This window comes from Biomphalaria glabrata, chromosome 4 (genome assembly GCF_947242115.1).
Source record: "Biomphalaria glabrata chromosome 4, xgBioGlab47.1, whole genome shotgun sequence".
Lineage (NCBI taxonomy): Eukaryota > Metazoa > Mollusca > Gastropoda > Planorbidae > Biomphalaria > Biomphalaria glabrata.
The window spans coordinates 29,216,721-29,230,875 of record NC_074714.1 but is presented as its reverse complement, the minus strand read 5'-3'; the positions used below and the strand labels follow the sequence as shown (position 1 = coordinate 29,230,875).

General features: G+C 38.0%; 1 protein-coding gene across 5 annotated transcripts in view; it reads left to right on the top strand.

Moving 5' to 3' along the window:
* Window positions 1-14,155, top strand: part of LOC106054183 (hepatocyte growth factor receptor-like) — a 191,692-nt gene that overhangs the window by 138,031 nt on the left and 39,506 nt on the right. For all 5 annotated transcript variants that reach the window (XR_008777362.1, XM_056025509.1, XM_056025507.1 and 2 more), the window contains 2 exons: window positions 764-948; window positions 8,994-9,103. Coding sequence is in view for 4 of the 5 variants with exons in the window: in XM_056025509.1 (XP_055881484.1) it covers window positions 764-948; window positions 8,994-9,103 (295 nt within the window). In the remaining variant the exon portion in view is untranslated. The remainder of the gene's footprint in view (window positions 1-763; window positions 949-8,993; window positions 9,104-14,155) is intronic.

Here is a 14,155-nt window from a genome sequence, read left to right as displayed (position 1 = left end):
GACCCCCGTGGACATCTCATAGACCTCCAATTTATTTTTTCACTTTCGTAGACCCCTTGGAAGTCTTCGTAGACCCCTGGGGGTCTATATAGACCACTTTGGGAATCACTGCTTTAGAGGATAGGTATAATGCAATGCCCATTATATACAAAACATTTGTGGGCCAGATTGTATTGAAATGCCCGGGCGATTTTGACACCCAGTCCGCCCCTGACTCACTCTATCTGTCTATCTGTCTTTCTACCTGTCTGTTCGTCCGTAAGGTAAAAAGTGTGTACACGTTATTTCTCCTACACCCATTCTTACACAATTATTTGTGACATAAATCAATAAAAAAATAACCAATTACTCAATGAATTGCTGATAATTAATTATTTTGTTTGATACCAACAAGGGAAATTAATCCCTCAGTATTCACATATATAACTAAATATGTTGGGTTTAGTCCCCTTAAATAATTTGTTAAAGCTATTTCTTCTTGATGCATTCTTTGATTAAGTTGAAACTTAAAACAATTATTTATTGTACCTAAAAAAACATGAATCGATAAAAAAAAATTAGACAATTAATTATTGGTTGGTAATTAATTATTTTGACATCGAGTAAGGGAAATAACTTGTACATTATTGATAAATATAGTTTTAAGAGAGCGGAGTTATTCCGCTTTAGATAAGCTTTGTTATTTTTAAAGGATTTTTGTATATTTTGCTTGTTTCATTTTGCTCTCAATAGCTTAAAAGTTTTTCACATTTGTTTCTTCCAGACCCACAGACTCATAACATTGACCTAGCAGCATTCATTCAAGAAGCTTTAATTATGAAAGACTTTGAGCACCCAAATGTTTTGGAACTAATAGGTCTTGGAGAGAAAGAACCAGGCATTCCCTACGTCATACTTCCGTATATGGAAAATGGAGATTTGTTGACCTATATACGTAATACAACCGTTGTAAGGGACTTGGTTTTTTTAAAGGATTTTAAAGTTATCAATTATTCTCTTGTTTTGAGTTGCTTCCCTCTAACAATATTAAAAGTAATCAAACACAGACGTGACTTCAAAAAGAAAATGATTACGCTCTACGATGTCCCTAGAACAATGTAGTCCTACATGTCATACACGAGAGTTGTCTAACTAATAGTGACCAATAAGTCGACACAACAACACAAAATAAATAAAAACATAAAACAAGGTTACAAAAACAGTTTGTGTGGAAACACAAACTCAAAATCGGCCACCGAAAAGGTCCGCTCAGGCAGGTAAAAAGACAGGTTTCACTATTTGTAGAAAGAATATTAGAAACTATAAACTACAAACTATCAACACCATGGGCTCCCGGGTGCACCCCCCTGGATTCTGAGAAGCCAAATTCTAGCCATTTTTTCGCACCATCAATTCAATTAACTTCTACGTATCAACAAGTAGTGCTTCCACTGGTTAGTGTAGTAGTAGATTAGCCTAGGCGTATTAGGAATTGTTGGCCAACCATGAACGTGCACGCCTCTGAATTTTGAGTAGCCACGTTTTAGCCAATTTTTTATTATTTTATAATGAAATATGTTTTGTTTTTATTACGTAGATGTAGATTTAGTCAGAATCCAGGGGGTTGCAAGTGCACCACCATGTACCACCTGCGTGCGCCCATGCATTATTCATTCAAGAGTTGAATAAATGAATGTTCAAGAAAATTTTGGGCATCGTCATCTAAGTCTAAATGTCAAGGCCTATCATTGGAATAGTATAAAGTGTAGTAACTGAACAAGTAGTGCTTTCACTGATGTACAGTTGTAAAGATATGTTATTATTGTAACTAGAATAGGCAGATCTGTAGGTCATGTCCGACCATGTACGATTTATTCTAGGCTTGCAATTCTTTGCACTGTAAAGGTTGTCGAATATTCTATAGCATGTTAGTCGTGAAGATTTGTTTTCATTTGCACATAGCTATAATTATTATGAATGCCACAAAGTCGACTTTCACAAGACATTCTGTATGGTGATTTAACAGAAGGCAGGAGATCCGCTGGTCGTCCACTGCTAAGGTATACTGATGTATGCAAACGCGACATAAAGCTCTTCAAAATCGACACTAACAGCTGGGGAGAAAGTGGCACTGGATAGATCAATATGAAAAGCGAGCATTAAAGGAAAGGTCCTGGATTGCAGATGCCATATACAATAGTAGTAGAAAGAAGGATGAAAGTGCAAATGATTGGCCTTTTTAGTCACACAAGAGGTTGCAAAATCGTCTCGAGACGTAAAATGCCACAAATACTTTTTATAATATTTAGTTAAGGTCTAGAATATTTTTTTGGTCTTAGAGAAAAGCCACTTGGATGGATGGATGGAGAAATTTTTGCCAATTATCTTTCGATGTGATAAATGTTCTAGTTTCTTTGAACAAATGTAAAGAGAGTAAATGTATGAACTTCTTGAGGTGGGTGTCAGCGCTCGATAAAATAGCAGGTGAAACACGTCCACCAGTTTACGATAGAAGAAATACCAGAAAGTTCTTCACATGCCAACGTCCAAGTCAAAACGTTGGTTTGGATCAACGGAGCATTGGCAGCAGCAAGAAACCAAAAATACGAGCTGCAGCATCATGAATTAACTGCATTTGCTGAGTATTTTAGTGAAGAAATTGTAGATATCTCAGGCACTGAGCAGGTGTCTTTGGGTGTTTGGTTTGTTGATTGCGATTGTATTCAACTTCATCGGTTTAGTTCCTTGTGGTTCAGAGAGACGCACTGCATGTGTCTAACGTCATTGTACAGTCTAGACATGGACAAACTACTCGGCTAGCATTCTTTTTCCATAACTGTCCCTAGCGAGAGCGTTGGTGATGAATTTACCTCTTTTGTGTGAGACACAATGAACTGAAAAATAGGAATCCATTCGAGATTTAAGTCTCAACTTTGAAATCTTTGACTGTTTGGCGGATCTTAAAATAACGACTGCATGTGAAACCAAACAAACTGCACATGTGTAGTAAATGCCTCTCCTCTGGTTTCTGATTTGTCTTTTCATTGTCGTTAATTAGTCATCTGTTCTTGAACCAGTTTCCATGGTGTTGCAGTCTTTCCAACTTAACATAGTGGCCGCTCAACAGCACATCCTTAATGACATAATCCAAAACCAACATGACCATCATGAGAAACACGTCAGAGATGTCATCTTGAGGAAAGAGAGACTGCTGGCAGAAAAAACTGATACTGGATATTGAGTTGCTGCTGCCGAGAATTCGCAGTCGACAGACACACTGAGAAAAAAACAACAACACATGTTTAGATTTTGGGAGTTATTACAGTACACGGCTTTACATTACATATCTTGATTTTTAAGTTTCTTCATTACGTCAGTTCAACTTGTTTTGTCTTCATCCTAAAAGCTGCAATGCAAAGAAGAATATCAGAACTGCACGATTAGCGTTCATTGCCAGCTTGTCCATCGCTACGAAAAGCAATGCATTAGTAAAGTTATTGACAGTTTCGGCAGCCACAGCCAACGTTTGCTGTTTTTGTTTGATCGAACGTAGGGAAGCACGGTCCTTAAAAATGTGTACAGCGAATATTTCTTCACGTTTTTAGCGGCCCCCGAAAGGGGAAACGACGCTATTAGTGTTGTGTGGAATGTATGTCCGTCTGTCTGTCCCGTTTAGATCTCGTAAACTAAAAAAGGTAGTAAAAATCTGACACCATAATATTTTAGACCATTCAAAGTTCTGATGCAACGACTCCTTTTTTCTTTTCTGAAAGCGAAAAAACTAAATTTTGTGTGGAATGTATGTCCGTCTGTCTGTCCCGTTTAGATCTCGTAAACTAAAAAAGATAGTAAAAATCTGACACCGTAATATTTTAGACCATTCAAAGTTCTGATGCAACGACTCCTTTTTTCTTTTCTGAAAGCGAAAAAACTAATTTTTTAAATCACTTATGCAAGCAGTTTTCTCACAAAAATACACTTTTACAACTATTCACTATTAATAGTAACAAACACGGGAGGATCTTTAGAAGGGAGAATAACTCTTTGTTCTTGAAGATTCTAATAAAAAATAAATAATAAAAAACAAACTAATAAGAGATTGAACCTTTTCAAAACAATTAGATAAATTATCAGTTAGGCCAGGGGAGGAGCGGTGGCTGAGCGGCAAAACGCTTGGCTTCCGAACCAGGGGGCCCTGGTTCGAATCCTGGTAAAGACTGGGATTTTCAACTTCGGAATCTTTGGGCGCCTCTGAATCCATCCAGCTCTTATGGGTACCTGACATTAGTTGGGGAATATTAAAAGCGGTTGGTCGTTGTGCTGGCTACATGACACCCTCGTTAACCGTAGGCCACAAAAACAGATGAACTGCCCTATAGACCAGTGATGCTCAATCTATTTCGACCTGCGGGCCATTTTAACTTTCGACGCGCGTGTCGCGGGCCACATCAACAAATAGGTAAAAAAAAAATGAAAAATGAAATCAAAATTCACTGAAACGATTTAGAACTATTGGATCTAGAACTTCCATTCATTTAATGGGATAGTTCAAGTCTATCAACTATTGGATCTAGAACTTCCATTCATTTAATGGGATAGTTCAAGTCTATCAACTATTGGATCTAGAACTTCCATTCATTTAATGGGATAGTTAAAGTCTATCACTTTTTTACGCATCTAAAAATGGCTTCATTTCTCTACTTAAAATGTGAGCAACATTTTAGTTAACTTTATCACCAACTTATTTTCTTATCTCTTTTTGGTAAATATTCCCATCGACCCTCCAATCTCTTGGCGTAGTTTAACCATGGTGGTTTAACCAATCTTTTATACGCAGCTCAAACCAAGAAGGCCTTCATATTTGTTTGATATTGCCGCTGTATATGTTGTTGTTTCTGAATAAACTATCAAAGGCAGGTTCATCTATGGAACAACCAGATAGACCTGTTAACTACCTTACCCTAAGGTCAATGTTAGTCAATGTTAGTCAACAATCACAAAAAGGAGTGGCTCAACCAATGGGCGTCAGGAAACACAGGCAGAGCCATGTACAGAGAAATAACTAGGCATAACAAACTGGACAGTATTAACTTCCTCCCCCGCAAAGAACAATCTACAATCTTCCAACTAAGAACAGGACACACACCACTATTAAATTACCACCTGAACAAAATAAACTCCACACAACTACCCCTTTGCAGACACTGCGCCCACCCCTTTGAAACCGTAAACCATATCCTCTTTGAATGCCATTCCCTAATCCACCTTAGGCAGACCCTACTTCCACTACAGCCCAACATAACCAACACCCTGTACGGCAGTGCTGAACAACTGAAGAAAACAGCACACTTTTTTTCCTTTGCACAGTCTGCAAAAGAGCTCACAGCTCAGCAGCAATAAAGCTGGATAGAAGAAGAAGAAGAAGAATATGTCTTTTGTCTTTGATATAATTCCATTTGGATGTTCTTTCTGAAAATATTGAAGCCTGCCTAGGTGGACCACTTCGGGGGCCGATTTTGATTTTGTGTTTCCACACAAACTGTCTTTGTAACCTTGTTTTTTTTTTTTTACGGAAATGTTTTTTTTTTCCTTCAGGTTTTGAATAAGAGTCTGACCCTTTACAAAACAATTAGATCAATTGGATAATCATTATATGACATCAGTTAGACTAGGTTCACATTGAACTTCACATTCACTTTCACATATCTCTTAGTCTGCTGGACAGTTGGGGCACCACAAAAGATCTGTCAACATTCTTTCTCAATTTTACTCTGTCATTTGATAGAATTTCATTCTGATATTCTTTCTGAAAATATTGAAACCTGCCTTTTTTACCTGCCTGGGTGGACCACTTCGGGGGGCGATTTTGAGTTTGTGTTTCCACACAAACTGTCTTTGTAAATTGTTATTGCTTTTTTTTTTATTTTCTGAAAAAAGAAGTATTTACTGTGCACTTATAATCGCTTTGGTATGAGGGCCCGAATAGGGGCAGTTCTTTTCTTTAACAAGAAAGTTGAGGCTACGACTTTGAGCCGTGGTAGTCAGCTTGCCTTAAGTATCAGAGTAAAAGTTCTCGCAAAGAGTTTCTCGTGTATTTCTTGATCTTTCATGTGTGGTCCGAATATTGAATTCGGCGAAACTGTTTCACTAACAGAAGAAGGGGCGAAGGTTTCAGATTTTTTCTGAACACTTTTTTTTTCAAAATTATATTACGAAGTTAAATAATCTCAGTTCTACAAACTACCTAAATTTACAAAAAAATGTTTAGTTTTACTTTTAAAGATAAAAAATGTATTTAATATGCATACAAGTGGAATTCAATTTAAAACAACAATTAATAAACAGTTTTTCATATTATAGACTTTGCTCTAACGGTGTAATACTATGCACTACAAACTGCCAAGGGGTCGCCGGCTCCTTATTTTTCCTCAGGGTTGACTCATGAAAACGTTCCAATGTTTGGGTATAGCTGCCAGGCAGCAGTGGCTTGAATTAAGTTTTCCTTCTCCTAGATGGGTAGCCAACCAAAGCTAACGAGCCCCCTCCTTCTCCTAGATAGGTAGCCAACCAAAGCTAACGAGCCCCCTCCTTCTCCTAGATGGGTAGCCAACCAAAGCTAACGAGCCCCCTCCTTCTCCTAGATGGGTAGCCAACCAAAGCTAACGAGCCCCCTCCTTCTCCTAGATGGGTAGCTAACCAAAGCTAACGAGCCCCCTCCTTCTCCTAGATAGGTAGCCAACCAAAGCTAACGAGCCCCCTCCTTCTCCTAGATGGGTAGCCAACCAAAGCTAACGAGCCCCCTCCTTCTCCTAGATGGGTAGCCAACCAAAGCTAACGAGCCCCCTCCTTCTCCTAGATAGGTAACCAACCAAGGCTAACGAGCCCCCTCCTTCTCCTAGATGGGTAGCCAACCAAGGCTAACGAGCCCCCTCCTGCACTAAGGTTACTAGTTTAGGCGCCAGTTGCTCCTGGCAGCAGTGGCTTGAATTAAGTTTTCCTTCTCCTAGATGGGTAGCCAACCAAAGCTAACGAGCCCCCTCCTTCTCCTAGATAGGTAACCAACCAAGGCTAACGAGCCCCCTCCTTCTCCTAGATGGGTAGCCAACCAAAGCTAACGAGCCCCCTCCTTCTCCTAGATGGGTAGCCAACCAAAGCTAACGAGCCCCCTCCTTCTCCTAGATGGGTAGCCAACCAAAGCTAACGAGCCCCCTCCTTCTCCTAGATGGGTAGCCAACCAAAGCTAACGAGCCCCCTCCTTCTCCTAGATGGGTAGCCAACCAAAGCTAACGAGCCCCCTCCTTCTCCTAGATAGGTAGCCAACCAAAGCTAACGAGCCCCGTCCTTCTCCTAGATGGGTAGCCAACCAAAGCTAACGAGCCCCCTCCTTCTCCTAGATAGGTAACCAACCAAGGCTAACGAGCCCCCTCCTTCTCCTAGATGGGTAGCCAACCAAAGCTAACGAGCCCCCTCCTTCTCCTAGATGGGTAGCCAACCAAAGCTAACGAGCTCCCTCCTTCTCCTAGATGGGTAGCCAACCAAAGCTAACGAGCCCCCACCTTCTCCTAGATAGGTAGCCAACCAAAGCTAACGAGCCCCCTCCTTCTCCTAGATGGGTAGCCAACCAAAGCTAACGAGCCCCCTCCTTCTCCTAGATGGGTAGCCAACCAAAGCTAACGAGCCCCCTCCTTCTCCTAGATAGGTAACCAACCAAGGCTAACGAGCCCCCTCCTTCTCCTAGATGGGTAGCCAACCAAGGCTAACGAGCCCCCTCCTGCACTAAGGTTACTGGTTTAGGCGCCAGTTGCTCGCTTTTGCCCCTTCTCCTGTTAGATCTAGACTAACAAGAATAAATCTGTGCCATTAGAAATATTTTTACCAATTGTTTTTGTTTATTGCTATTTCATGCTTTTAGCTTTCTGATTACGCTATGATTCTATCAATTTTCTAGACCAGTTGGGAAAATGGTGGGGGGGGGAGAAAGGAGGGTGGATGACGACATAAATTTGAACCCGTAACTCACGCCTCCTTGGGCCGACTTTATAACCAGTCTGCTAGTGAGGTACTTATGACTAGAGATCTTCCATTCTGTATCCCTAAACGACTCTTGTATGGCCAACTAAGCGAAGGAAAGCGCTCGCAAGGTGGTCAAAGAAAGCGCTTCAGGGACACCCTCAAAGCTTCTCTGAAGGCGTTTAGCATAGACCCAGGCACCTGGGAGACAGAGGCACATGACAGAGTATCATGGCGTCGCGCTGTGAAACTGGCACACAGGTTGCTGAAGAAAAGAGAACAACGCTGGCAGAAGAAAAACGCCAGACAAGAAAAGCAAGGCAAACGGACACTTGCTTCAGCTGGAATAACCTGCCCAGTGTGCGGCCGAAAATTCCGGGCTCACATAGGTCTCACCAGCCACAGGAGGAGGCATAAAACCCCAGTGCAAAGCCCTCAGCTCCCTAGATGACAAAGCGGTCATCATCGAACCACGATGGACGAACTATATATATATATATATATATATATATATATATATATATATATATATATATATATATATATATATATATATATATATATATATATATATATATATATATATATATATATATATATGACTAGAGAAAATTGTATAGTTTTATGTATTGTTTGTTTCAAACTTACTTTGAAGCGTCGACTATGATGAGGACTAATTCCGCTTATTACACCACTTCAGTCAAATACAATTTCTTCCCTTTGTTTGAAATACCAAAAAAAATAATTAATTGGCAATGGTTAATTAACTTATTGTTTTTTTATTTATTATTATTCTTGTCAGATAAAAAAAATATAATTATGCAAAATTTCATCTTGAATCAAGATTGGGTGTCCGAGAAATAACATGTACAAACTTTTTACCAGACAGACATCAAAGACTGACAGAGTGAGATGATATAAGCTTTGTAAAAGATGTGCACTGAGTTCTCATTAAATATATACTCCAACAGTATTCTAAGTTGAAAGTTGCAATTTTTCCCCAGAATTTAAGTCTCCATGAAGTGCTCAAGTTTGGTGCGGACATCGCAAGTGGTATGGCTTACTTGAGTTCACTTAAGTTTGTGCATAGAGATCTGGCAGCTAGAAACTGTATGTAAGTAGCTTGTACATATAGATCTGGCAGCTAGAAACTGTATGTAAATAGTTTGTACATAGAGATCTGGCAGCTAGAAACTGTATGTAAGTAGTTTGTACATTGAGATCTGGCAGCTAGAAACTGTATGTAAGTAGTTTGTATATAGAGATCTGGCAGCTAGAAACTGTATGTAAGTAGTTTGTATATAGAGATCTGGCAACTAGAAACTGTATGTAAGTAGTTTGTATATAGAGATCTGGCAGCTAGAAACTGTATGTAAGTAGTTTGTACATTGCGATCTGTCAGCTAGAAACTGTATGTAAGTAGTTTGTACATTGCGATCTGGCAGCTAGAAACTGTATGTAAGTAGTTTGTATATAGAGATCTGGCAGCTAGAAACTGTTTGTAAGTAGTTTGTACATTGAGATCTGGCAGCTAGAAACTGTATGTAAGTAGTTTGTACATAGAGATCTGGCAGCTAGAAACTGTATGTAAGTAGTTTGTACATTGCGATCTGGCAGCTAGAAACTGTATGTAAGTAGTTTGTACATTGCGATCTGGCAGCTAGAAACTGTATGTAAGTAGTTTGTATATAGAGATCTGGCTGCTAGAAACTGTATGTAAGTAGTTTGTACATTGAGATCTGGCAGCTAGAAACTGTATGTAAGTAGTTTGTACATAGAGATCTGGCAGCTAGAAACTGTATGTAAGTAGTTTGTACATTGCGATCTGGCAGCTAGAAACTGTATGTAAGTAGTTTGTACATTGCGATCTGGCAGCTAGAAACTGTATGTAAGTAGTTTGTACATTGCGATCTGGCAGCTAGAAACTGTATGTAAGTAGTTTGTACATTGCGATCTGGCAGCTAGAAACTGTATGTAAGTAGTTTGTATATAGAGATCTGGCAGCTAGAAACTGTATGTAAGTAGTTTGTACATAGAGATCTGGCAGCTAGAAACTGTATGTAAGTAGTTTGTATATAGAGATCTGGCTGCTAGAAACTGTATGTAAGTAGTTTGTACATTGAGATCTGGCAGGTAGAAACTGTATGTAAGTAGTTTGTATATAGAGATCTGGCAGCTAGAAACTGTATGTAAGTAGTTTGTACATTGAGATCTGGCAGCTAGAAACTGTATGTAAGTAGTTTGTACATAGAGATCTTGCAGTTAGAAACTGTATGTAAGTAGTTTGTATATAGAGATCTGGCAGCTAGAAACTGTATGTAAGTAGTTTGTACATACAGATCTGGCAGCTAGAAACTGTATGTAAGTAGTTTGTATATAGAGGTCTGGCAGCTAGAAACTGTATGTTAGTAGTTTGTACATAGAGATCTGGCAACTAGAAACTGTATGTAAGTAGTTTGTACATAGAGATCTGGCAGCTAGAAACTGTATGTAAGTAGTTTGTACATAGAGATCTTGCAGTTAGAAACTGTATGTAAGTAGTTTGTATATAGAGATCTGGCAGCTAGAAACTGTATGTAAGTAGTTTGTATATAGAGATCTGGCAGCTACTTACGAACAGTTTCTTTTTTCTTTTGAATATTCAAGAAACAAAGTTGTGAGTTTCCATTTCTGATCCAATGAAGTTGTTCCTTTTTCTGATGTTAGTGACGGCGTTGGGTCTGAGTGGTCAAGCTCTTGGCTTCCGAACCGAGGGGTTTCAGGTTCAAATCCTTCTGAATCTTGAGATTTTGAATTTCAGAATGAAAAGGTTGATCGTTGTGCTGGCTACATGATACCCTGTTAACAATCGGCCATAGAAACAGATGACCTTTATTTCATTTGCTCTATAGATCAAAACGTTTAAGAGGAGTAGCTTGTTTACTTGTAACTTATAGTATCATGCTTGTTACAGTATTGTGTGATGTTTAAACAGCAGTAATTCTCGATGTAAATCTTTTGACACCATCCAAGAGCACCAAGAGACAGGGTAGTTCCACTTTAAAACCAGAAAAACATTTTTTTAAATAAAAAAAAAATAAGCGTACTTTTATCAATTAGTTTGGATTAGTTATTTAATTAAATTTGTAAAATATAGAGACTAAAAAAATAAGGTTACAAAGACAGTTTGTGTGGAAACACAAACTCAAAATCGGCCTCCGAAGTGGTCCACCCAGGCAGGTAAAAAAGGTAGGTTTCAATATTTTCAGAAAGAATATCAGAATGAAATTCTATCAAAGACAAATGACAGAGTAGACTTGAGAAAGAAGGTTGACAAATCTTGTGTTGTGCCCAAACGGTCAAGCAGACCAAAGGATAGGTGAAAGTGAAGGTGAAGTTCAATGAGAACCTGGCCTAACTGATGTCATATGATTATCCAATAGATGTAATTGTTTTGTAAAGGGTCAATCTCTTATTCAAAGCCTGAAGGAAAAAAACATCTCCTTAAAAAACAAATAATAAAAAATTCCCTTCAGTTAAGTCAGCGGTTCTCAACCTTTTAAGCTCGGCGACCCCTTTTTACAATCCCCCACTCTGCCGCGACCCCCCCCCCCATACACAAATACAGAATTGTAGGGTAGACAATAACAATCCATATTTTCGATGGTCTTATGCGACCCCTGGCAAATGGTCAATCGACTCCCAAAGGGGTCGCGACCCACAGGTTGAGAACCCCTGAGTTAAGTGTTCAATGGATATAGTACAGTGCTGCAGTTCACGCGATAACATAAAAAAAACTACTTATTAATTGTTGTTTTAAATTATGTTTTACTTATATGCATATAAAAAAGTAAACATTTTTTATCTAATTGTAGTAGTTAGAAGGACAGAACTTACAAAAAATCTAAAACCGTTTGCATAAATGTGTTAAAATTATGATACATAGTCATCTTCCCTACTAAATAGCCTCTCGTGATGTTACTATTAATAGTGAATAGTTGTAAAAATGATGTATTTTGATGAAAAAATTGTTTGCATAGTTGATTTTAAAAATTAATTTTTTCGCTATCAGAAAAGAACAAAAAGTAGCCGTTGCATCATAACTTTGAAAGGACTAAAATATCATGATGTTAGATTTTACTAGTTTACGAAATCTAGACTGGACGGACGGACAGACCACACAAAACTACTACTACTACTAATAATAATAATAATCTTTATTATCCGTAAGGAAATTTGTCTTACAATTTGTGCATTACACCAAACAAAAAACATTATAACTATAAGAAACCAAAGTGTACATTCACACCAGACTCAATCATAATTTACATGTGACAAAGTTTATATCAGATTGTTCTTATTTAATGATTTGATTGCCAGGGGAACAAAAGAGTGTTTGTGTCTGTTTGTCTTTGCTATCGGTGTCTTGTATCTCTTTTGTGATGGTAAAATCGCAAAATCCCGACACAAAGGGTGATTCTTTATCTCGAGGATCTTGTTAGCTTTTTTATAGATGTTTGTCTATTCCCCTTTCGGGACCGCTAAAAAGCACTTATAAAAATTTAAAATAAGGGGAAAGGACCTGAAATCGAACTCATGGCTTAAGCCTTCTCAGACTTCTCAAGCCAACACGGTAACCAATCTGGAGAGCCTATGAAAATAGAGGGTTGTTTAGTTATCTATTGTTTCTATAGACTCCAGGGCTGGTACTTATTGTGCAATGTGTGCATTGCACGCAGGCGGCCGGGGGCGACCCAATCATTATTTTAGGGTAACCTTTAGTATTTAAATTTTTAGTTTTAAAAAAATACTCAAATATATTTTAATATTTTCTTTAAATTCTAATTAGTCCATTATCCTTTGAAAATTATTTAAAAAAACAACAACATTAGATTGTACAGCAGATATGTCTCATAGCGAATTATCACTATTATTATTGCTTCTGTTTCTTATATACATCATGTTGCAATACATGAACATTTTCTGAGGTTTCGTCCAATTACTGATAGAACTGGAGAACGACTTTGTGACGTCGCAATAGAAAAGAAAATGCAAAGTTACAATTGGAAAAAAAGCATCTAAGAGGGCATGAGGGATAAATCAACGGCCCGAATATGAAAGGAAAAAATGGAAAGATCTATAACAATGGATGTAAATCAACGTATGTTTCAAATGCTCCTTCTTCCCTGGTGCTATTAGAGCATTGTTTTTTTAGCGGCCCCCGAAAGGGGAAAAGACACTATTAGTTTTTTTGCAAAATGTCTGTCCGTCTGTTCTTCCGTCCCGTTTAGATCTCGTAAACTAGAAAAGATATTGAAAATTCGACATCACAATATTTTAGACCATTCAAAGATTTGATGCAACTGCTACTTTTATTTTTTCTGAAAGCGAAAAATCTAATTTTTAAAATCAGTTATGCAAGCAGTTTTTTTAAAGAGAAAAAGCTAATTAGTATGCATTATAAGTTAGACCTAATTTAAAACGAATAGTAATCTTGTAAACTTATTTTCCGAAATTTTTTTTATTGCGGATTGTCGATATTTTTTTTTTTTTTTTTTTTTGAGGATTCGCTGTAATCCTTTGTTTTATTGTAAAGACCAGTGGGAGAATATTTTTGTCAAAGCCTCAAACTTAATTAAACTTTATCAGCACACAGGTTCTACAATATTTGGTAGAGCTGTATTGATAAATAGTTTGGTCATTTCAAAGATTGTCTATTTAGCTAACATTACAGAGCCACCTCCTAAATTCATAAACAAGCTGAACAAGTTAATTAGAAGCTTTATATTTAAAAACACTATAAGAAGCATTAAGCACACTACACTCATTCAAAACAAAGAGGATGGGGGGATAAACTTGCAAGATGTTAAAACAAAAATACAGTCGCTAAGGCTAAAATTTGTAGGTCAAGTAGTTAGGAACCCAACAAACATTCCCTTGACAATTTACTATTATGGTTTAAGATTAAGTAGTCTTCTTCCAATACACAGTGATACTCCTCACTATTTTGGTACAGTCACTCATCCATTTTACAGATCTATTTCAAGAATTTTACCTGGTAATGAACATTTAATACACAACAAAACCAAAGAATCATACACAACACTTAAAAAGCTGTTACAGGAAAGCCTAGTGAATAGGATTAAGTGGGGGAGAGTTCTTGGGGTGACAGAATTCAAGGACACAT